This window comes from Lampetra fluviatilis, chromosome 53, assembly GCF_964198595.1.
Source record: "Lampetra fluviatilis chromosome 53, kcLamFluv1.1, whole genome shotgun sequence".
Lineage (NCBI taxonomy): Eukaryota > Metazoa > Chordata > Hyperoartia > Petromyzontiformes > Petromyzontidae > Lampetra > Lampetra fluviatilis.
Window position 1 is genome coordinate 9404829 of NC_136327.1, and position 20021 is coordinate 9424849.

General features: G+C 55.0%; 1 protein-coding gene across 1 annotated transcript in view; it reads left to right on the plus strand.

Annotated features, from left to right (window-relative positions):
• LOC144949372 (FERM domain-containing protein 5-like) overlaps positions 1-20021 on the plus strand; it is a 62890-nt gene that overhangs the window by 39926 nt on the left and 2943 nt on the right. The window contains exons 5-13 of the mRNA XM_078879374.1: positions 4887-4984; positions 5462-5588; positions 11125-11212; positions 12691-12779; positions 13772-13835; positions 14383-14471; positions 16462-16536; positions 17124-17192; positions 19648-19739. Coding sequence (XP_078735500.1) covers positions 4887-4984; positions 5462-5588; positions 11125-11212; positions 12691-12779; positions 13772-13835; positions 14383-14471; positions 16462-16536; positions 17124-17192; positions 19648-19739 — 791 coding nt within the window. The remainder of the gene's footprint in view (positions 1-4886; positions 4985-5461; positions 5589-11124; positions 11213-12690; positions 12780-13771; positions 13836-14382; positions 14472-16461; positions 16537-17123; positions 17193-19647; positions 19740-20021) is intronic.

A 20021-nucleotide genomic window follows, 5' to 3' on the forward strand; every position in this document is an offset into this window, starting at 1 on the left:
CACGTAGTTTTACCCGGGCCCGCTCACCATCATGAAGGTCCTTAATGATCGTGAGCATAGGGTCAGGGACTCCGAAAGCACGAAGAACAACCCAGAGCCCAGTCCTACTGATGGTATCATAGGCCTTGACCAGGTCAATAAAGCAGAGATGTAGGTCTTTTTGGAATTCCCTACACCTCTGCTGTAGCAAACGGACAGAAAATATGGCATCTGTGCAGGACCGCCCTTTCCTGAAACCGCATTGGGGCTCTGCAAGCCTCTCCTCAGCATGCCTAGCAAGGCGATGTTGAATAATCCTTGCCAGGACCTTACCCGGCACACTGAGGAGTGAGATGCCCCTGTAGTTGTTACAGTCGGTACGGTCCCCCTTCTTAAAGAGGGGGACCACCAGGGCATCCTTCCAGTCCTGCGGAACCCGTCCAGTGGTCCAGACTGTTGTTATGATGTCATATAGGGCAGTCTGTGCACAAACGCCACCCTCCCTCAGCATTTCGCTTGGGAGATCATCTCTGCCCGGTGCCTTCCCTGGTCTCAGACTCCGGATCGCCCTCAGTACTTCCTCAACAGCTGGTACCTCAGCCAGCCACTCACAGGGGGTGACCTCTTCCAATATTTGAGGCACCGCAGCCTCAGCAGGGTTATCCCCACTTTGTGCCATGATGTTTTCCTGGCTGAGAGATTTTCCCTCCCCCAGGAGCTCACAGAAATGCTCAGCAAATCTGCAAACCTGTTCCTGGGGGTCGGAGATTGGATCACCGTTTTTTCCTCTAATGATGGTAATAGGTGTGGCGCTACAGGTTACTTTTTTGATGGAGTTAAATAGTGATTTGTGATCGCGGGCTACTGAGGCAGACTCCATCTCCTCAGCAACCCGCGACCACCACCCATCCTTGCAGCGCCTCACGGCTCTCCGAACCTCCGAGCGAAGACTGCGGTAAACCTCCTCATTCTCTGACGTGGGATGCTGTAGGTGATGAGAGTGGGCCTGTCGCTTTTTCTCAATTAACCTGAACACCTCCTCCGTCAGCCAGGGTTCCCGGGGAGGTCTGGACCGCGTACCCAAAGCAGCCATTGCAGCTGCATGAGTCACAGTCTTAAACCTCGCCCATTTACCCTCGACATCAGGTGGAGTGGGGGACGATGCCAACCCCAGCTGCAAGCGATGATGAAATTCTCGCTTGCAACTTTCATCAGCTAACTTAGACCAGGCCACTTTTGGTTGGAATGGGATCCTGGGTGTACACCCACCACCGGAGTGGAAGAATGGCAGGCGCATCTTACAGATGACTAGTCGATGGTCAGAGGGCAGATCAGCTCCACGGTAGGTCCTGGTGTCAAGGACATGGGCTCGCATCCGCTGGTCCGTCACTATGTAGTCCAGCAGATGTTCTTGCTTGGACCCGGCATGCATCCATGATGTTGTGTGGATGCGCCGATGCCGGAAGAGCGTGTTGGTAATTACTCTACACACACACATACACACACTTTACACACACACACTCTACACACACTCTACATACACACACCTACACACACTCTACACACACACACATACACACACTCTACATACACACACGTGCTACACACACACACTCTACGCACACTCTACGCACACTCTACGTACACTCTACACATACGTGCTACACACGCACTCTACACACGCACACGTGCTACACACATACACACACTCTACATACACACACATACACACGTGCTACACAACACACTCTACACCCACACACGCTACACATACACACAAGCTACACACACGTGCTACACACACTCTACACCCATACACACACACGCGTTACACACGCATGCTACACACACACACATGCTGCACGCACGCACGCTACACACACGCGCTAAACACACACACCCCACACACACACGCGTTACACACACATACGCTACACACATACGCTACACACACACGTGACACACGCGTTACACACACGCTATATACACACACGCGCGCTCTACACGCGCACACTATATAGACACGCGTTGCACACGCTACACACACGCGTTCCACGCCACGCACTCCACGCGTGTGCGCTGTGTGTGTGTGCGCTGTGTGTGTGTGCACTGTGTGTGTGTGACTGTGTGTGTGCGCTGTGTGTGTGTGTGCCGTGTGTTTGTGACTGTGTGTGTGCTGTGTGCGCGCTGTGTTTGTGTGTGCGCTGTGTGTGTGTGCGCTGTGTGTGTGTGACTGTGTGTGCGCGCTGTGTGTGTGTGCACTGTGTGTGTGTGCGCTGTGTGTGTGTGTGCACTGTGTGTGTGTGCGCTGTGTGTGTGTGCGCACTGTGTGTGTGACTGTGTGTGTGCTGTGTGTGTGTGCGCTGTGTGTGTGTGACTGTGTGTGTGTGACTGTGTGTGTGCACTGTGTGTGTGTGCGCTGTGTGTGTGTGTGTGTATGACTGTGTGTGTGTGACTGTGTGTGTGTGCGCTGTGTGTATGTGTGCGCTGTGTGTGTGTGCGCTGTGTGTGTGCGCTGTGTGTGTGTGTGCCGTGTGTTTGTGACTGTGTGTGTGCTGTGTGCGCGCTGTGTTTGTGTGTGCGCTGTGTGTGTGTGCGCTGTGTGTGTGTGACTGTGTGTGCGCGCTGTGTGTGTGTGCACTGTGTGTGTGTGCGCTGTGTGTGTGTGTGCACTGTGTGTGTGTGCGCTGTGTGTGTGTGCGCACTGTGTGTGTGACTGTGTGTGTGCTGTGTGTGTGTGCGCTGTGTGTGTGTGACTGTGTGTGTGTGACTGTGTGTGTGCACTGTGTGTGTGTGCGCTGTGTGTGTGTGTGTGTATGACTGTGTGTGTGTGACTGTGTGTGTGTGCGCTGTGTGTATGTGTGCGCTGTGTGTGTGTGCGCTGTGTGTGTGTGCTGTGTGTGTGTGCGCTATGTGTGTGTGACTGTGTGTGTGTGTGCGCTGTGTGTGTGTGCACTGTGTGTGTGTGTGCACTGTGTGTGTGTGTGTACACTGTGTGTGTGCGCTGTGTGTGTGTGTGTATGACTGTGTGTGTGTGCTGTGTGTGTGTGCGCTGTGTGTGTGACTGTGTGTGTGTGTGCGCTGTGTGTGTGTGCACTGTGTGTGTGTGTGCACTGTGTGTGTGTGTGCACTGTGTGTGTGCGCTGTGTGTGTGTGCGCTGTGTGTGTGTGCGCTGTGTGTGTGTGACTGTGTGTGTGTGTGTGTGCGCTGTGTGTGTGTGACTGTGTGTGTGTGACTGTGTGTGTGCGCTGTGTGTATGTGTGCGCTGTGTGTGTGTGCCCTGTGTGTGTGTGCTGTGTGTGTGTGTGCTATGTGTCTGCGTGCTGTGTGTGTGTGTCACTTGTGTGTGTGTGTGCGCTGTGTGTGTGTGTGACTGTGTGTGTGTGACTGTGTGTGTGTGTCACTGTGTGTGTGTGCGCTGTGTGTGTGTGTGCTGCGTGTGTGTGCTATGTGTGTGTGCGCTGTGTGTGTGTGACTGTGTGTGTGTGTGTGTGCTGTGTGCGCGCTGTGTTTGTGTGTGCGCTGTGTGTGTGTGCGCTGTGTGTGTGTGACTGTGTGTGTGCGCTGTGTGTGTGTGCGCTGTGTGTGTGTGTGCACTGTGTGTGTGTGTGCTGTGTGTGTGTGCGCACTGTGTGTGTGACTGTGTGTGTGCTGTGTGTGTGTGCGCTGTGTGTGTGTGACTGTGTGTGTGTGACTGTGTGTGTGCACTGTGTGTGTGTGCGCTGTGTGTGTGTTTATGACTGTGTGTGTGTGACTGTGTGTGTGCGCTGTGTGTATGTGTGCGCTGTGTGTGTGTGCGCTATGTGTGTGCACTGTGTGTGTGTGCGCTGTGTGTGTGTGTATGACTGTGTGTGTGTGACTGTGTGTGTGTGCGCTGTGTGTATGTGTGCGCTGTGTGTGTGTGCGCTGTGTGTGTGTGCGCTGTGTGTGTGTTGTGCGCTGTGTGTGTGTGACTGTGTGTGTGTGTGCGCTGTTTACTTCGTAGTTTAGTGGTGGTTAATTGAAGGTGGAGGGGTTACCAGCCCCTCGCACCCGCCTCAAGGTGCACATGGCCTGGCACAAGCGTCGTGGTGACGTCACCGCCACTTAGTGGCGAATGGCGGTTGTTGTTGTTGTTGTGTGCGCTGTGTGTGTGTGCACTGTGTGTGTGTGTGTGTGCACTGTGTGTGTGCGCTGTGTGTGTGTGCGCTGTGTGTGTGTGCGCTGTGTGTGTGTGACTGTGTGTGTGTGTGTGCGCTGTGTGTGACTGTGTGTGTGTGACTGTGTGTGTGCGCTGTGTGTATGTGTGCGCTGTGTGTGTGCCCTGTGTGTGTGTGTGCTGTGTTTGTGTGCTATGTGTCTGCGTGCTGTGTGTGTGTGTCACTTGTGTGTGTGTGTGCGCTGTGTGTGTGTGACTGTGTGTGTGTGTCACTGTATGTGTGTGCGCTGTGTGTGTGTGTGCTGCGTGTGTGTGCTATGTGTGTGTGCGCTGTGTGAGTGTGACTGTGTGTGTGTGTGTGTGCTGTGTGTATGCGCTGTGTGTGTGTGCACTGTGTGTGTGTGACTGTGTGTGTGTGTGTGCGCTGTGTGTGTGCGCGCTGTGTGTGTGTGCTGCGTGTGTGTGCTATGTGTGTGTGCGCTGTGTGTGTGTGACTGTGTGTGTGTGTGTGCGCTGTGTGTATGCGCTGTGTGTGTGTGCACTGTGTGTGTGTGACTGTGTGTGTGTGTGTGCGCTGTGTGTCTGTGCGCTGTGTGTGTGTGCGCTGTGTGTGTGTGCGCTGTGTGTGTGTGACTGTGTGTGCTGTGTGTGTCTGTGTGTGCTGTGTGTGTGTGCTATGTGTCTGTGCGCTGTGTGTGTGTCACTGTGTGTGTGTGCGCTGTGTGTGTGTGTCTGTGTGTGTGTGCGCTGTGTGTGTGTGTGCCGCAGGTACCTGCTCTTCCTGCAGCTCAAGCGGGACCTGCGGCACGGCCACCTCCTGGCGCCAGCTGCAGACATGGCCTGGCTCATCGCCTTCATCCTGCAAGGTGAGGGACCTCACTGCTCACTCCTCACCACTCACCTCACTCCTCACCACTCACCTCACTCCTCACCACTCACCTCACTCCTCACCACTCACCTCACTCCTCACCACTCACCTCACTCCTCCCCACTCACCTCACTAATGATTTGATCACACCTCCCAACTCACCACGCCACTTACCTCACCACGCCACTTACCTCACCACTCATTTCACATCACCATTCACCTTACGTCACCTCTCACCTTACCTCACTACTCACCTGGCCTCACCTCACCACACAACTAAGCTCCACACTCACCTCATCATTCACCTCACCACTCATTTCACATCACCACTCACCTCATCACTCACCTCACCACACAACTCAGCTCCCCACACACTTCACCCTCACCACTCAGCTCACCTCACCATTCATCTCACCACTCATTGCACGTCACCACTCACCTCACCACTCACCCTCACGTGGCTGTCTCGCTGCAGCGGATACGGGCGACTATGACCCCGAGGAGTGCACGGACGACCGTGAGGCGCGAGTCGCTCTGCTGCCTCCCGCCGCTCACCCCTCGCTCCTCACCCACGCACACGACCTCCACCGCACCCAGCTCCGGTACGCGCACACACACGCACTCACACACATACACGCACGTACACACACGTACACACACGTACACACACGCTCACCCCTCGCTCCTCACCCACGCATACGACCTCCACCGCACCCAGCTCCGGTACACACACACGCACGCACTCACACACATACACGCACGCACTCGCACACGCATTCACACACGCACTCACACACGCACTCACACACGCACTCACACACGCACTCACACATGTACACACACGCTCACGCACGCACACGCACTTACGCACGCACACACACGCACGCATACACACGCAGACACGTGCACATGCACGTACACACATTCATACAAAGACAAAGATCCTCCGTGTAGCCTTACCAGACTGTTGAGGCAAATGCTGTTAGTGAGCACCTATGAAGGCCGGAATGGTACACGAGGGGGTGGGTGGCCAGCACCACGCCCGACCGTCTTTGTCTCCCCAGTGGCGATGTTTACACACCACATCAGATACTCATTTGAGGCTGAGTCGACCTAGGGGAGGCCCATGATTGGTTCAGAAAATCATCACTGGTGTTGGCCGTGAGCGGAAATCGAACTTGGGTCGCCGGGTTTGTAGTGCAGCGTGCTACCCGCTACACTACCGATCTGTACAACAACAACCGCCATTCGCCACTAAGTGGCGGTGACGTCACCACGACGCTTGTGCCAGGCTATGTGCACTCTAAGGCCACATGAAGTGTCGAACGCACGCTTGACAGGAGGTCACGGGATAGACCCAGGTGCCATGGATTGACTGACTGAGATGAGTGGCCGGTGCACCACCTGTGCCCCCTACTTTGCCAACTTGCTGTGTTTTAGCCACCCGACATTCCGCTCGTTGTTGTGAGCGTCGCTCCTCTACCCTCTGTTGTTGTTGGAAAGCGACTGCCTCCAACTGCCCAGTAGCATCCTTCCTCCCCCACAGAAGCAAATCTGAACACTGATGGTACCGAACTGTTTTAATGATGTCACATAGCGTTTCCACCCAAATGTCACCCCCCCTCAGCAGTTCGCTTGAGAGGTGATCTCTACCCAGCGCTCTGCCTGGTCTCCAGCTCCGGATTGCCCTTCACACTTCCTCAACAGATGTCACATTGGCCAACCACTCACAGAGAGTGGCTACTTTCTCGAATCATCAACAAAAAGCAGCCCCTGCAGGGTCAACCCCACCTTGCCCCATGTTGTTATATACGATGAGGGATTTCATCTTTCCCAGGGCCTCACAGAAATGATCAGCAAACCTGAGAACCTTCTCTTTGGGGGATGGAGATCGGATCACCATTTTTGCCCTTCAGAATATTAATAGGTATTGTGTGGCAAATCACTTTTTTGATGGAGTTAAAGTGTGATGTGTGACCCTGTTCTACTGAGGTAGTTTACATCTCCTCAGCAACCCATGATCACCACCCATCCATGCAGCGCCACACAGATGTCCGAATCTCTGAGCGAAGGCTGTAAGCCTCATTCTCGGACGAGGGATGCTGTAGACGATGGGAGTGGGCCTACCGCTTTCTCTCCGCGAGCCGCAACACCACTTACGTTCGCCAGGGTCTCTGGGGAGGTCTGGACTGCTTCCCAAATGCAGCCATATTAGCAGCTGGACGAGCCACAGTCCTGAACCTCACCCACTTTCCCTTGGTATCTGGAAGAAGGGAGGACAATGCCAACCCCAGCTGCTTACGATGATGAAATTCTCAAGCGGAGACCAGGCAACTGTGGGTTTGAGTGGGGTCCTAGATCGATGCCCTCGGCCACAGTGGACATATCATAGGCGCAACTTACCAATGACACGCCAGCCATTGGATGGTCAGTGGGCAGATCAGCTCCACGATAGGTCCTTATGTTAAGGACATGGACCCACGTTCGCTGTTCCATTACATATATAGTCCAGCAGATGTTCTTGCTTTGACCCAGCGTGCACCCATGATGTTGTGTGGATATGCTAATGCCGGAATAGCGTGTTGGTGATTACAAACCCATGCGCTGCACAGATGTCTAGCAGCCTCCTACCATTGTTATTGAGCTGATCTGAGTCATGCCTTGCAATAACTCAGTTTGTGGTTGTGGCAGCAGTTACATTGGGGAAACGAAACGACGTCTCTAACCGCGTTCGTGAACACAAGGCAGATCTGAAACACGGTAGGACCAATACCTCTGCCATTGCTGATCATAGTTTTAACGCTGTGGGCTCACACAAAATTTATTTTTCCAAGACGAAGGTACTCTACAAACCCACCGGCTACCTTCAGAGATTTGTTCATGAAGCCATCCAGATATATAAACACAGACACAACTTCAACCGAGAAGATGGGTACAAACTGAGCAATCATTGGAAGGACGTTATTAGCCAGGTAAAGTCTTAACTGACTGTGATGTTTCCATGCTACATGCTTATGTCAGCTGTTATTTCCGACTCTCTGTCTCTCTTTCTCTGTGCCTCTCTTAGATCTCTCACATGTCCTTTGGATTGCACCTCTCATGCTCACATGCCCTTTGGATTTCACTCTCATGCTCACAGGTCCTTTTGATTGCACTCTCATGGTGCTAATCTCTTATTAACACTGCTGTTGTGCGCATATGCAGGGATGATACTCTTATGCAGCGACGGAAGCTCATTCATGCTAATCTCCCTCCCTAATCTCTCTCTCCCTAATCTCCCCCATTAACACAACTGACGTGCTTGCGTCCGTGGATGGAATTCCTTTCCAGCTCAGACCCCGCTTGCTTGCCCATCGCCACATATATAACCTCTTGTTGTAACAGCTCTCTCGCTGGTTCAGCAGTTCCACTGCTGGATTATATTTTTTTCCGCCTGAGGACGACCGCTTGTGTTGCGATCGAAACGTCGTGATATATTATTTTTTATTTTTTTTATTTTCTACCTACATGATTTTACCGAAAGAACCAAAGAATATCCCTCATATAATAGAGGTTTCTTGGGTTAGATCACGTAAGTATATAAATGTGTCATTAAAACCGGCCACCACCCGACACAGCCAATTAGTAAGGGTTGTCACGTAAACAGAACGTGCCAATTTGTCACTAGTACAGCACACCGGTTGTGTGTTGGAGGGCCAAGCCACAACATTTACAATCTGAGTACGCTATTTTGCCAGTAATTACACCTAGCTTCATCAGGCGACAGCCAGATTTGTGGAGAAGTTCCTTATATAGAGGCGTAGATGTGGTGATCATGTGGTGATCACGCTTCTGCGCTCTTGCGCCACATGGGGGGGGGGGAATTACTGAGGCTATGTACATTATGCATTATGCGAGCCCTTTGAACTTGTCCTTCCTGTCTATTTGTGTGTGTAGTGACATCGCGGAATGTCACTGTGTAATGCCGGCCCTAGAGAGGCACGGCGTGCGGTGTATTGACATCGCGGACACCACTAGGATGTGGGTGCAGTACCGGCCCTAGAGGGGCTCGGTGAGCGCTGATCGATAGCGCTGGATGGCACCACGCTTGGCGTGCAGTGCCGGCCCCTACAGGATAGGGTGTGGGAGTGCCGGCCATGGAAATGGGGTTACTAAGGGCCGTGGCACTCTGGTTGACCCCAGAGGACACGTGACCAGTTAAGTCTACACAGGGGCCCCAAGTGGGGACTAGGGGTGGTCACGTGGTCAGGGTCGAGATCCTGCTCGAGGATTCTGGAAGGTGGTCGTGGCCAAGGGCGGAGCCGGCCACGCCACAGAGGATACAAGCCGGGTCCCCCAGAGGGACCGGTGTTGTTGTTCACCCTGAAGAAACCTTCGTCTACGTCCTACGTCCTGTAGAGTCTCCAACACGTGGACCTGGACCCAAGCTGTGGTCCGGTCTGTTGTAGCTTTTTACGGTGTGATTAGTGTATTTAGCATGGTGGTCACCACCACAGGTTGTTATTCTGTTAAGGGGCAGTTACCCCGTGTGTTGGTGTTAATAAATGTGTTGCCTCCAAAGAGTACGTTTGCGACTCAGTTGAACTCAATACATGTGTATTAAAATAGCCATACCAACGGTAATCCCGATTGAAGTATGCTGCCCTTTGTAGGCATGCATTTCAATAATGTATTATTTGATTATTCGCTCCACGCAGCACTAAGGCTGTAGCTTTCCTAACAGTTAAAGTTATTTTTTTCAATTTCGATAGATTCTCTAATTATTCTTGGCCAGTAGTAGCTAGTTTTGCACATAACTTCAACATTATAAAAATCAATTGAGTGTCCTTGTTGGCACCCGTGTTCTGCTACTGCTGACATTTGTATTTGAGATAAGAAAAAATTCTCTGATGTTCTTTTAGTCTCGTGCTGATCATTCGTCCTGTTTGCCCAACATAGCATTTACCACACGTGCAGTTAATCCTGTACACACCTTCTGTTGATCGCTTCGGTAATACATCTTTGTACCAGATATGAATTTTTGTATCTTATGTACCGTGCTAAATCTGACTCGGATGTTTTGTTTTTACAAACATCTGGCTAGTTTATCAGTTACTCCCCGAATGTACGGTATTTTGATCGTTATAATAACTTGGGCAGTTTCAATGCTCGTGTTATTCGATTTGGTTTTGGCATTCAATGAATGCCCTGTTGATTTGTGCATAAATTTTAACCGTTCATTTGCAGCGCTTCTTTAACATGTTGAATTTCACTTCTCAGACACAATACACAGAAAGGACAAGTTCAAAGGGCTCGCATAATGCATAATGCACGTTGCCTTAGTAACCCCCCCCCCCCCACATTTCGCAAGATCGCAGAATGGTGGTCAGCACATCTGCGCCTCTATATAAGGAACGAAACAGGTGGACTTATCCACAAATCTGGCTGTCGCCTGATGAAGCTCGTTGTAATTACTGGCGAAACGTCGTACTCAGATTGTAAATGTTGTGGCTTGGCTCTCCAACACACCGGTGTGCTGTACTAGTGACGAATTGGCATATTCTGTTTACGTAACAACCTTTACTAGTTGGCTGTCGGGTTTTAACGACACATTTATATATTTACGCAATCTAACCCCCCCCCCAAAAAACCTGTATTATGGATGATATTGGTCGCGTAAGCTTCCTCCGTTTTAAACTGACATCCCCCATATAGCCTTAACAGACTGTAGGGGCAAGTGCTGTTAGCGAGCACCTATGAAGGCCGGAATGGTACACGAGGGGGTGGGTGGCCAGCACCACGCCCGACCGTCTTTGTCTCCCCAGTGGTGATGTTTACACACCGCACCAGGTACTCATTTCATGCTGAGTCGACCTAGGGGAGGCCTGGGACCGGTTTAGATAATCATCACTGGTGTTGGCCGTGAGCGGGAATCGAACCCGGGTCGCCAGGTCCATAGCGCAGCGCGCTAACTGCTACACTACCGCTCCCCACTCACACTGACACACACACACAGACACACACAGTCACACGTGTGTGTGTGTGTGTCGGTCACGGAGAGACAGCCCCTGCCGTGACTCTGTCTCTTTGTCTCTGTGTGTCTGTGTGTCTCTTTGTCTCTGTGTGTCTCTGCGTCTCTCTCTCTGTCTGTGTCCCCAGCGGACAGACACCGGCGCAGGCCGAGGAGAACTTCCTGCAGAAGGTGCAGGAGCTGGAGACGTACGGGTTCAACCCGCAGCCCTGCCGGGTGAGGCCCTTGCAGTGCCCGCTCACCGCTCACCGCTCACCACTCACCTTCCCAGGGGTTGCCTTTCTCTGCACAGACTTGATGCTAATTATGTCTGCTTCAAGTCCGGCCTGGGTTAACTCTGGCCGAGGGGACACATAGGGGGACACATCAAACCTATTTGTCACGGTAATAATCATATTAGCTGCACTAATCGGGTACTAGAGGGTGGGCAGGGGATATTTCCCATGACCTGGACACAGCAACAGCAAATTTCTCCATGCTCTCTCATTCGGGTACTCAATCACTGTGCACAAGGCGCCGTGCAGTGACACAAGTGAGCGTGCGTGTGTGTGTGAGTGTGCGTGTGAGCGGGCGTGTGTGTGAGCGTACGTGTGAGCGAGTGTACGTGAGCATGCGTGCATGCGTGTGCTTGTGAGAAGTGGTGGTGCAGTGGTTAGCATGCTACACCATGAACCCGGTAACCCGAGTTCGATTCCTGCTCATGGTCAACGCCAGTTATGATTATCTGAACCGGTCCTGGGCCTCGCCTAGGTCGACTCAGGCTCAAAATGAGTACCCGGCATGGTGTATCAACATCGCCACGAGGGAGACAAAGGCGGCCGGGCGTGGTGCTGGCCACACATCTCGTGTGCCCTGCCAGTCTTCGTAGGCGCTCACGAAAGCACTTGCCCCAAAATGATGTTATGTGCTACACGGGGGATCTTTGTCTTTGTGCTTGCCCACCAGAGGACGTTCGAAAGTCCTGTTCGTTCCCCGGTGAGGACGAAGGGTTCCCGAGTCCAGGTTTAACCCTTGTCCCGTGCACGGCCAATGCATGTCCCTCGCCCACCCACCAAAACCCACCCACCCATGTCACCGGGGTCCGGCCTGCCGGCTGCTGTGAGCCCCGATTACTAGGAGCCCCTTTCCGTGGTGTGAGGGAGGAGGTTGTGCAGGGAGACGATGGTGGGTGGTTTCTGCGTTTGGCCAGCTGTGAGCCAGGGCCACGCTTTCCACGCGGCCGTGTCACCCGCACTGCGCTCGACTTCCCTTCGTCTTCTCTCTCTCTCGCAGCACGCGCACACACGAGGCTCCCCTCCGACCTCACCCACCGAGCCTCCTCGCTCCTACACGCCGCGCACTTTGAACTTTGCCCCACGCGCTCGCCTCTCTCCCGCACATATCCTCACCCACGCACTCGCTCCTCACCCACCCCTGCACTCACTCCTCACCCACGCATTCCTCACCCACACATCCTTGCACTTGCCTCTCTCCCACACACATCCTCACCCACCCCTTCACCCGCTCCTCACCCACTACCCACTCGCATTCGCCTCTCTCTTACCCCCACACGATCACCCCCACCCCACTCTCGCACACACGCCCACACGTGCCTGACAACTCGTGCCTGCATGCTCACCTGTTCTCACCTCTGCTGGCCGTTCGCTTACCGCTCGTGCTCACCGCTTGTCCTCACCACTGCTCCTCACCGGCAGGACGTGACGGGGATGCCGGTGCTGCTGGGCTTCACGCCGCCCGGCCTCAGCGTCCTCCAGGACGGCAAGCGCGTCATCTTCCTGCCCTGGTCCGCACACCCGCTCCTCCTCACCAGCCCCTCACCACCTCCTCACCAGCCCCTCATCACCTCCTGACCAGCTTCACACGCTCCTCCTCCTCACCGCCGCCACCACCACCACTGCCGCCACCGCCGCTGCCAATACCCCGCCATTCCCCACTAAGTGACAATGACATAACTACGGCGTCCGTGCCAGCCCAGGTGCACATTGAGACCACGTGAAATGTCAAACCCTTGCTGGCAGGTCACAGCAGGTGCCATGGTTTGACTGACTGAGACAACTGCAAATGCACCAGCTGTGCCCCCTCCTGTGCCAACTTGCTCCATTTTATCCGCCCGGCGCTCCGCTCGTTGTTGTGAGCGTCGCTCCTCTGCCCTCTGTTGTTGTTGGAAGGCGACTGCCTCCAACTGCCCAGTAGCATCCCTCACGAGTATCCTTCAGAGGCCGATCTTGACTCCGCTGGTACCAGTCATCGGCAAGTCCACTCAGCTCCACGTCCTCCCATACCACATCTGTCCATCTCTTCTCCAGCCTGTATCATGCACGTTTATCCCCCTCTATCTGCCACCATCACCACCATCGCCACCACCGCCACCACCTGCCACCAGTGAACCTTCGACACTTCCCGTGGCATCAAAGTGCACCTCGCCTGACACAAGCACCGTGGTGACGTCACCGTCACTTGGTTGTTGCTGCGTGCGTGTGCCAAGCGACACCTCGTGGAGACCCTCGCGCACCATCGTGCGGGATCGTCGCGAGACGCAGAGCTGAGTAAATCTCCGCGTCCTATCGGCAGCGCGCGGTCAGCTACCCACAGGGGTCCGCTTCCCGCCCCGACCACGGCAGCTCCCGGGCGGCGGTGGTGGCGGTGCGATGGAGCTGCCGCTCCGTGACGGAAGCTCCCAGACACCTCGCAGCCGCTCAATTAATGCCTCCCCCCCCCCCCCCATCGTCGCCCCCCCTCGCCGTCTCCCCCTCCCCCGCTGTCTCCCCCTTCCAGGTCGGAGATTCGAAAGCTGAAGTTTGAAGGGAAGACGTTCCACGTGCACTGCGTTGAGAAGGAGGTGAGCGGCGCTCGCGCCTCCACCGGAGCCTCCGGCGTTGCGGTACGGCAGCAGCGAGATACCCAGCATACGCAGGGATAGATTACGGTGGTGTGAAGTCGGTGTGCGTCATGACCAAATATGGTTACGCTGGGCATACGACGAGTTGCTGAACAGTAGTCGATTCAAAGCTCGGCTGCGAGCTGTAACCCGTCATCAAACCCACAGCAGCTTCAACCCAACGTCGACCCCATGCACAGCACCCGGTCACATTGCGTGTGAACCTGTTATTGTAATTGTGGGGAGTGGTGGCGCAGTGGTTAGCGCACTGCGCTACGACCCCAGCTCACGGCCAACACCAGTGACCATTATATAAACCGGTACTGGGCCTCCCCTCGATCGACTCGGCCTCAAATGAGTACCTGGTGCGTGGTGCTAGCCACTCGCCCCCCTCGTGTGCCTTTTCGGCCTTCATAGGCGCTACTCGCTAACACCACTCACCCCAACGGTCTGATGAAGCCTACACGGGGGATGTCCTTTGTGTCTGCCTCGCTCCCCCATCCGGCAGAAGAGGTTCACGCTGCCGTTCCACGCGGCGTCGCCGACGGCCTGCAAGCACGTTTGGAGGAGCTCCGTGGACAGCCAGGCCTTCTACCAGTGAGAGGCCTCCACTTGCACGTGCGCAAGCCAGGGCCGGCACGCGGGCGGGTCCCGCGTGAGCCTCCGGGCCGGTGCTCGGCAACTCTCGCGAGAAGGGACGTTGACCTCGAGCGGGCGAGTGGGCGGGCTTATGGTTGATCTTTATTCTCGCTCAGTGGGATGGTGGCTCCAGCTATGGGGAGACCGTGGCGGTCGCGGGCTTTGATGGAGCAAGCCGTTGCGAGGTCTGGCAGAAGGTAGCGGCAGCGGTGAGCTGTGGCGATGGCGGATGGCACCGACGGCTTTCTGCCCTCCTCTGCCAGATCCCAGTCTGCTGCTGTGCAGTAAACCGCAGCGACCTGCCCTGCTGCCATTGTCCCGCCATCTGGTCCAAATAACTAGCGGACAATGTTGTGGTCATTGTTGTTAGGGATTGAGGTGCAGGGTACACAGAGGGGGGCGTTGTGGGGGTGCAGGTCCCCAAAGCACCCCTATAGCTTCGCCACTACGGCCCATGTGACCACAGACACACAACGCACACGTGCGGTGCGCACACACGTGCGGCGCGCACACACACACACGTGCGGTGCACACACACACACGTGTGGCACACACACGTGTGGCGCACACACACACACTTGTGGCGCACACACACGTGTGGCACACACACACACGTGCGGCGTGCGCACATACACGTGTGGCGTACACGGCGAGCAGGAGGGGGCCGTGATCGCTGCTGTTGCTATTTACTGGAGGCTGCCCCCATCTGGCACGCGGACAATGGCCTCATTGAGCGGATCAGCAGCGCAAGCAGCGATCATGGTGTCTGTGCTCGCTCGTGTGCTTGCGTCCGTGCGTGAGCCAGAATAGTAGGGAGCAGTGGGACAGCAGCTAGCGCCGCACTCGGTTGTAAACCCACCAGAGACCCGAGTTTGATTCCCACTCATGAGCAATATTCTCAGCGATTATCTGAACCGGTTGGGCCTCCCTCACCCTAGGTCGACTCAGCCTCAAATGAGTACCTGGTGCCACGTGTAAACATCGCCACTGGGGAAACAAAGGTGGCCGGGTGTGGTGCTGGCCGACCCCGCTAAACTTTTGCTGGCCTTCATAGGTGCTACTCGCTGAACAGCACGAGTCTGCTAGAGGCCACACTGGGGGGTCTTTGTGTGCCAGACCAGTGCGTACCTGCTGCTTGTGTATGCTTGCTTGTGTTTGCGTGTGTGCGTGCCTACTGCTTGTGTGCCGCATGTTTCTGTGTGTGTGTAATACTCACACTCACGGTCTTTGTTTGCCCAGGGAAAGCCTCACCGAGTCTCAAGGCTCTCGCCTCCGGAGGGTCCTGCAATTGGGGACGTTGGGCCAATTTTCAGTGAATGGTCGGCTTCGCATGGGAGGAAACCCGGAGGACTCGGAGGAAACGGCTTAAAAGCTCCGCACGGATAGATTGGAGAATGCAATGGGGGCGCGTTGAGGGCAATGCGATTGTGTGTGCGTGCGGCGCTGTGTGTAGTGTTTGTGGGTGTGTGTTATACCTGCCTCTGTATGAATGCCAGTGTGTGTGTGTTTGCGTGTGTGGTTCAGTACGCAAGCTCATGAATGCGTGCCGTCTGTCTAAACTTGTGTGCGTGTCACTGAGATAACCTGTGCGTGTGTTGTGTGTATGTACAACTGTGTGTAACTGTGCAGTATGTGGGGAGCGGTAGTGTAGTGGTTAGGATGCTCCGCTACAAACCCGGAAACCCGAGGTCAGTTCCCGCTCACAGCCAACACCGGTGACGATTATTTGAACCGGTTCTGGTGCGGTGTGTAAACATCACCTCTGGGGAGACAAAGGCGGCCGCGCGTAGTGCTGGCCACCCACCCCCTCGCGTGCCGTGCCTGCCTTCAAAGGTGCTCACTAAAAGCACTTGCCCCTATTCTGTTAGGGCTGTAGCGGGGTGGGGGGAGGGTTCCCCTGTGTGTTGCGGGTAACCGTGAGAGCTGCACGCTGTGTGCGTGCGTGAAGGCTGGAGCGCTCGAGCCAGATCCGCGCCGTCTCCAGCAGTAACCTGCTGTTCCGGCGAAGCAAGCACCGCTTCAGGTGACATCCACCACCTCGTCGTCTAGTGAACCCATCGCTCTCGTAGCATCATCGGTCTCGTGGCTACAGCAACACCCGATTGATCGCCAATGCGAGGTTCAACGTCCTCCTGCCGAATTGGTGGTTCCCAGTACTGAACGGACTGTGGGACTTTTGATCTCACAAACTGTCAACGGTGTCGATTTCAGTTCTGCTTTGTTCCTTCAGTCTTGGTTGCATCGCCGCTTGGGCAGTTCAGGAATGTGTCCCTAAAATGTCAGCACGAGGGAGGATCACGCAGTGAGATGGAGATCGGACGTCACGGAGATGGAATCGCTCGCTGCGCTCGGACCTTGGGGCGCAGGGCAGATGAGATCACCCAGCAATTTACAGATCCAGTTTCAGCTGTTTAACTTCGCATGTTGAAAGCAGATAATGATCCGTTTAACACCTGGCTGTTTAACCTTGGGCTGTTTAACACCAGATATTTAACCCTATTTAACACCAGATATTTAACCCTGATTAACACCGGGCTGATTAACCCAGACATTTAGCCCAGGCTGCCCGGCTATGCCGGTTTCACTCCGGTGCCTTGTTCTTCTCCACAGTGGCCGCGTTGCCAAGGAGGTCCTGGAGGCGAGCAACCGGATCCAGCGCCACCCGCCCATCGTGAATCGGTGACCACCGCCACCTCACAACACAACCCAACCACGCGCGTGTCCCCCACCATCACCATGACCCTCCATTCGGCATACCGACAGTTGGGGGCAAGTGTCAAAAGCGATCACCTGTGAAGGGAACTACACGGAGGGGGCAGGGGGTGGTGAAGCTCAGACAGCAGTCGACTATTACCCAGCGCCGGTGGTGTCCAGGCACATCAGACGGCGATCACGGCTCTGAGCGGTGGCACGCCAGGGGTTATGTACGAGGGGTCACGGATGCCCCAACCCCAAGCGATCGATGCAATGGTGGCTACGCACGTGGCAGCCTGCGATCCCACGCTGTGGAGGCTGCAGCGAGGGTTGGTGGATCACACGCGGATGGTGTGAAACTCCCCATAGGCGTCGATGAGGAGCCGTAACCTGGGTCGGGTCGCCAGAAAGCAGAACAGTAAGTGGACTAATTGCCATCTGTTTCCATCTGTACAGTGATAGAGCGTTGGCCCCTTGCATGTATGGCTATCCTTTGGGTGCTTCGGTTTAGTCCCACTTGTATAATAAACACAACTCATTCATTCATTGGCTAAGAACACCTTCATGTGTCGAGGCCCGCACAGTTTGGGCAGTTGTTGGTAGCGCCGGCTCGCACCGTGGCTGCTGCCTTCCTACTTGCCCATGGTTCTTCCTGGCCGGACCCTCCTGAAGAGAGCCATATGACTGTGTGGCTCTGCTGGATAAATAAATTATAATAAGTATTATTATTTATCCTAAAAGGCATGCCCAGGACAGGTTCAGACACCACTCGGCAGCTACTGGTGGAGTATGTGAGGATCGCTGGCAGGGAGTGAACTCGTGCGGCAAAGATGGATCGTCGTGCGCAGCGCGCTAACGTGCATGCATCTGCACCGTCGCACGGGGTGGTACACTGCTCGCTGCGAGAGTTCCGAATGGAAAATTTCTCCGTGTGGTGACAACGTTGATGCCCACCCCACCATCGAAACGCGATCGGGAAGACCGATCGCCGCCGCCGTCGCACGGCAAGCCGAAACCCGGCACGCCACCACGGGTGTGGCTCTTTAAGACCCATTGTTGATTGTTATTTAAGACCCATTTTTGCGATTATTGTGGTGTCACCGGCGTGGAGCAGTTGTTGAGTGACGCCAGGTGACGCCAGGTAAGCAGCTGGGCGAGCCGGGGGGGGGGGGGGGTCAAGGTGGATCGCCGAGCAGGTGGCCAACGGGCGACTGGGCAGGCGAGCAGGGGGGCAGGCGGGAGGGGGCTGCCCCTCCTCCCCGGTTTCTGGTTTAACTGCTTTTGAGTGGCGACGCCGCTGCTGCTGCACCACCACCGTGGCCGGGCCTCACCCTCCCGGCGCCCACGGGGCTTTGGGTGCGATCATCTTCCCCACATTCCACTCGTTCCTGCGACTTGTTCACGGCCATTGTCATCATCGTCTCGTGTTTGGCAACGCGACATTTAGAACCGTTTATGCGAACTGACGCTGCCGTACGAGGGGGGGGGGGGCACCTTGTTGCGTTCTCGCTCGCTGGATGTCCCCGAGTGCGAGGCAGAGTGACCTCCTGCTCCCCCTCCCCTCTACAGCCCTGCAGAGCCAGTGGTCACAATTCCACATTCCTATGGTGGGGGCGAGTATTGTCCATGTTGATTTCCCCCACGAAGCGGTTACTCATTTTATCCACCCCAGAGGGACGAGGATGGGCCACATTAACCAGCTCCCAACCAGGATTGAAACTCGCAACTTCTCGACGTTTGTGTAGCCGCTCGCTGTAAGCTGCTGAGGTGGATCTTATAGTCCTTCATGCAACCGGGGAACAAGAGCAGTGGTCGCCAAGTGAAGACACCGATGGACAATCCCCGGGTTAACCCAATCTTAGTCTCGCTTAGCTTGCGAGATGGAAAGAGATCAGGTGCAGTTTGACGTGTCGCCTTTCACGACCAATGTTATTCATAGTAAAAGTTTGTGTTGGGTTAGATCGCCCAATGATGCTGGATATAACTACCAGCGAAAGGTCGTACTCATTGTAAATGTTGTGGGTTTATTGTCCAACACAGGTGGGCTGAAGTAGTAACTAATTGGCAGGTTTTGTTTACACGCCAAACCTCACTGATTGGGCGTGTCAGGTGGTGGTGGGTTTAACGACACATTCATATTCAGGCGAACTAACCCAAAACATACCTTTATTATGAATATTACTCTTTGGTTCTTTCGGTACCGAAAGAACCTCTTAACACTCAACCTCAGTTCGGAAATCTGGCTGTGGCTGGCACCACAGCTCAGCGCTGGCTCAATTCAAGCGCATGGCTTTTGAGCCAGCTCAGCCGAACCTTAGACCGAGCCGTGACTAAAATTACGGGCCTCGGAGTGGTTCTGGTCGTGGGCCGTTGACGGCCATGGCTTATGATTTCCGCCCTACCGATGCCGTTTCCGACCCCCCCTGACCCCCGGCCGCAGGTCACGCATGGTGGAGACCATGAGCTGCCCGACGATCTCGCGCGACGCCGTGGCGCCACTCTACTCGGCCACCGAGAGCTACCTCCTGCACGGTGGGCACCGGTGGCACCGCACCGACACACGGCCACAGGAGACCGACACGTGGGCATGTGCAGCCATACACCAACACCCCCCACCCCCCTCCCAACCGCTGTGCGTGTAGCCTTTACAGATTGTTTGGGAAAGTGCTGTTAGCGAGCACCTATGAAGCCCGGCACGGCACACGAGGGGGTGGGTGGCCAGCACCAGTCTCGGCCGCCTATCTGCTGAGCGGCGATGTTTATACATCACACTATTTGAGGCCGAGTCGACCTATGAGAGGCCCAGGACTGGTT